At 60.8% G+C, this 4,001-nt stretch overlaps 1 protein-coding gene across 1 annotated transcript; it reads left to right on the top strand.

Annotated features, from left to right (window-relative positions):
• Positions 1–323: 323 nt before the first annotated feature.
• Positions 324–1,757, top strand: LOC100284560 (uncharacterized). Its single transcript, NM_001157455.2, has 2 exons — positions 324–664; positions 747–1,757. Exons 1-2 carry the CDS (start codon positions 382–384, stop codon positions 1,547–1,549), a joined length of 1,086 nt encoding a protein of 361 aa, NP_001150927.2. The 5' UTR covers positions 324–381; the 3' UTR covers positions 1,550–1,757.
• The last annotated feature ends 2,244 nt before the right edge of the window (positions 1,758–4,001 follow it).

Here is a 4,001-nt window from a genome sequence, read left to right as displayed (position 1 = left end):
TTCTGTTTGTGGTAACGTGGAGAGGATCTTACTCCACACTAGTATCAAGATCGAAACAAACAGCTAGATTTCATCAACTTGTTCCGTCTTCTGACTACGTACGTACTCTCGCCCTGCGTTCTTCCCCGGCATGACAAGCATGGAATCGTTTCATGTGATCCAGGTGAACAGTTGACTTGCCGAGACTTGATCCATGAAAAAGCCATGCTTGGTTCCAACGACACTGTCGTTAGTCAGAGACGATGTTCGCATAGCACACCCCCTCACCGCCGACTATTTAAAGGAGGCCTACTACACACAGTGCCAGCCAGTCACATCAGCGCGTCCGCCTTCACCTACTATCATCATCGTCTCCATCTCCGGCCGGGCACCCAAACTGAGATGGCGTCCGTCCGGCGGTCCGCCGTGGCCCTGATCGCCTCCTTTCTCGTCGTCGCGGCAGTGGGAGCCCAGCCGATGGACCCGAAGAACCCCATCTCGTCAGACCCCAATGTGATCCCCGTATACATGAGCCCCGGCTCGCCCCCCACCTACGTGAGCTGTTACAACAGCACCCATGGGCAGCAAGGGTCGGAACCCACGTGCTCCATCCTCGCGCGCCAGTGTCCCCGCGGTTGCCGGGACACCTGCTACGTCCACTGCCCGTCCTGCAAGCTCGTCTGCCGTAAGCAATTGCCGACGCACACTCTACAATCTACATAACCCAAGTATATATATAATCCTGCTCAAAGATTTTGATCGAGCAGTGTGCGAGCTGACCGGCTCGGAGTGCTACGACCCGCGCTTCGTGGGAGGCGACGGCAACAAGTTCCTGTTCCACGGCCGGCGCGACGCCGACTTCTGCCTGGTGTCGGACGCCAACCTGCACATCAACGCGCACTTCATCGGCAAGCGCAACGACGCGCGCGCCGCCGCGCCGGCGCGGGACTTCACGTGGGTGCAGGCGCTGGGCATCCGGTTCGGCGGGCACCGGCTGTACCTGGGCGTCCGGAGGACGGCCGTCTGGGACGACGCCGAGGACCGGCTGGCCATCACCTTCGACGGGGTGCCCGTGGCGCTGGACGCCGTGGCCGGCGCCAGCTGGAGCCCCGCGGCGGCGCCCGCGCTGTCCGTGTTCCGCACGGGCCCCGCCAACGGCGTGGTGGTGCGCCTGGACGGGCGGTTCCGGGCCGTGGCCAACGCCGTGCCGGTGACCGCCGAGGACTCGAGGGTCCACGGCTACGGCCTGCGCCCCGGGGACGGCAGCCTCGCGCACCTCAACGTGGCGTTCAAGTTCTACGCCCTCAGCGCCGACGTGCACGGCGTGCTGGGCCAGACCTACCGCCCGGGCTACGTCAGCGCCGCCGGGGTGGACGCGGGCGCCAGGGTCCCCGTCATGGGCGGCGCCGGAAGGTTCCAGGTGTACGGCGGCATCTTCGACACCAGCTGCGAGGTCGGGCGGTTCGCTGGCGAGGACCACGGGCCCGTGGGCGGCGTCACCGTGGAGGAGCCGACCGACGCGCTCTGCGGCAGCGGCAAGGCCAGCACTGGCCTGGTCTGCAAGAAGTGACGACTGACGAGGCCGGCGGTGTAGTGTTTTTGCTTGTGTGTACGTGCGTGCTGACATATATATAGCTGCTGCTGCGAAGTAAAGTAGTAGTGGTTCTATGTATGGCAGGGGGACCTAATAAGACTGTGACGTCTCTTGTGCTGTAGTCGTGTGGACAACACTGGAAAAAATGCCGTGTTGCTCTGGTGTTCTCGTGTTTCATCACTCCAACAACTTTTACGTTCAAGGGAGAAAAAGGTGATTCGTGTCTCTACGCTCATGGGCCGGATCGGAGGCCCGGACTCCCGGCCTGAAGAACCGCGATTCCTAACTGTGCCTGCAAGAAAAGTAGAAAACACTGCACGCACCACGTAGTCGTCTTTACAGCTGCGACACACGCGATCCTGCAAGAAATCAGCTCCCACCCTCCCTCAGTCCCTCCTAATAAACATATTCAAACAGCACAGTGCCCAACAAAGAGCAGCGAGACGATGTGCGGGCCGGAGGCACCACCACCGTCCGACGCGCGCCAACATCCGCCACGGCCATTGCCGTCACCGCAGGAGGGGCGGCCAAGAAAGAGATGGGACCACCGCCGGCGCCGCCGCCGCCGCCGTCTCGTCCGCAGCCTCGCTCTGCTGCTCGGCCTCTTCGCATTCCTCCTCTACCTGCGTAGGCACATACGGCGTCGGCGGCGGCAACGGGAGGCCGTCGTCGTCGTCGAGGAGTTGGAGGTGGTGCGCGCGGGCATGCAGCGCCCAGGCCGGGGCCAGCACGCATGCAATAGTCCAAGGCCGCCCGCGCAGTACTGCAGGCCTGCAGCAGTTGAGGTCTCTAACCTGCTGACGCGCCTTCCTATTACTATGATTATTATTATCATTATACTGAGTGATGGATTAGAACTCCGTTTATTATTATTATTATCGTTATTGTTGTTATATACATATTTGGTTCGGGGTACAAAAGCTTGGAACTGCTATTGCTGTTGCTGTCTTTTTTTTTATAGTAAATCATCCATGCACAACAAAGGGAAGAAGCACATAATAAGTGCCATACATACAATGAACAGAAGCAACAAGCCCATGCATACCGCAACTGAAGGCCCAGCACACATATGTAAACAGGCCCAGCGCATACCAGCGACAGCCCACACAAATAAAGCCCATAAGCACAGTCAGCTCCACCAACGTGAGCCCACACAATATTAGTGGTGGCAGATATACAATCCAAAAGACGGGGGCCAGCGAACACAGGCACAGCCACGCACGCGGCACGCGGGGCACACTGCAGGCAGGCAGGCAGGCACGCGCCACCGTTCAAACCGCGCCATCATCCGCACACCACCAAAACGAACGACGCTTTTTGCCAGGTTCGCTTGTTTTTCCTGGGACGCATCATGCATGCCCGACTCCGATCCGACGTCGGGCCTTGCATTGCACCTGCTACGCGCAGCTCGGAGTCCGCCGTGAGACAGACGGATGGGTCGACGGCCACACACAGCCGCGCGAGCGCGACGCGTGGCACGTGTGGGGTGGGGGCCTGGGGGGAATTGGTACGCCCCGGCGCGGCGGATTTGAAATCATTGGACACCCAGACCAGACCCAGCCGGCCCCGCGAGAAATTTATAGGCAGGGCGAGGAACGCGACCTGGCCCGACGTCCGCGTCCCAGAGCGCGCAAGCGTGCACGCTCGCTTGGCGCAAAGCAGATTCGGCGCCATTCGGACCCGTGACCGTGAGACGGCAGCTACTCCTCTATGTCACGCATGCGACACACGACGAGTGCTAGCTAGCTAGTACCTGCCTGCGATCCCCTCGTGCCATAGCGCAGAACCTAGGCCCCCGTAGCATCAGCATCTTCCTAGGGCCACTGCCGCGGCGCCAGCGCCAGCGCCACGCACGAGCACGACCGGGGCGGGGGGGGCCTGTGCGGCAGGGGTTGAGGGCAGGCATGATGAATTGATGAGGAGCAGGGCTCGTGCACGTCTGCACCAGCGCGCAATCTATAGTCCGTCTCTGCTGACAACCAAATGACTGGAGGGTCGTACGGGCTACGCTACGCCGGCCGAGGGGCCAAAGATATGGGCCGCCATGCATAATGCCCTATGCTATGCAGCAGGCTGCTGCACTGCACGGAGAGCCGGTCTTTGTTTGACCAGGCGGACGAGAGCCAGAGGCCGGCCGGCGTGTGTGCGTGTGTATGTATGCTTTGGCACGATGGGACTGGGCTGCCGTGATGTCTCGTCGTCATCGGCAGCTCGTGCCACTCGAATCGCACCGGTTGACTAGCCCTGAACCTGAACCACTCGAATCGCCGAACCCCGTTCATGGTTGTGCACATGCAATTCGCATCCCCCTCCCTCCGTCTGCCTGCCTGCCTGCTTCCATCATGCCTTTCTAGAAATCACGCGTCTAACTACAGTACTAATATTTATTTGGCCGTCCTGGTCCGGATGACCAGGGCAGGGCAGGGCA

The sequence above is a fragment of the Zea mays genome, chromosome 2, assembly GCF_902167145.1.
Source record: "Zea mays cultivar B73 chromosome 2, Zm-B73-REFERENCE-NAM-5.0, whole genome shotgun sequence".
Taxonomy (NCBI): Eukaryota; Viridiplantae; Streptophyta; class Magnoliopsida; order Poales; family Poaceae; genus Zea; species Zea mays.
The sequence above is the reverse complement of the archived record's forward strand: the minus strand, read 5'-3'. Positions and strand labels throughout refer to the sequence as shown.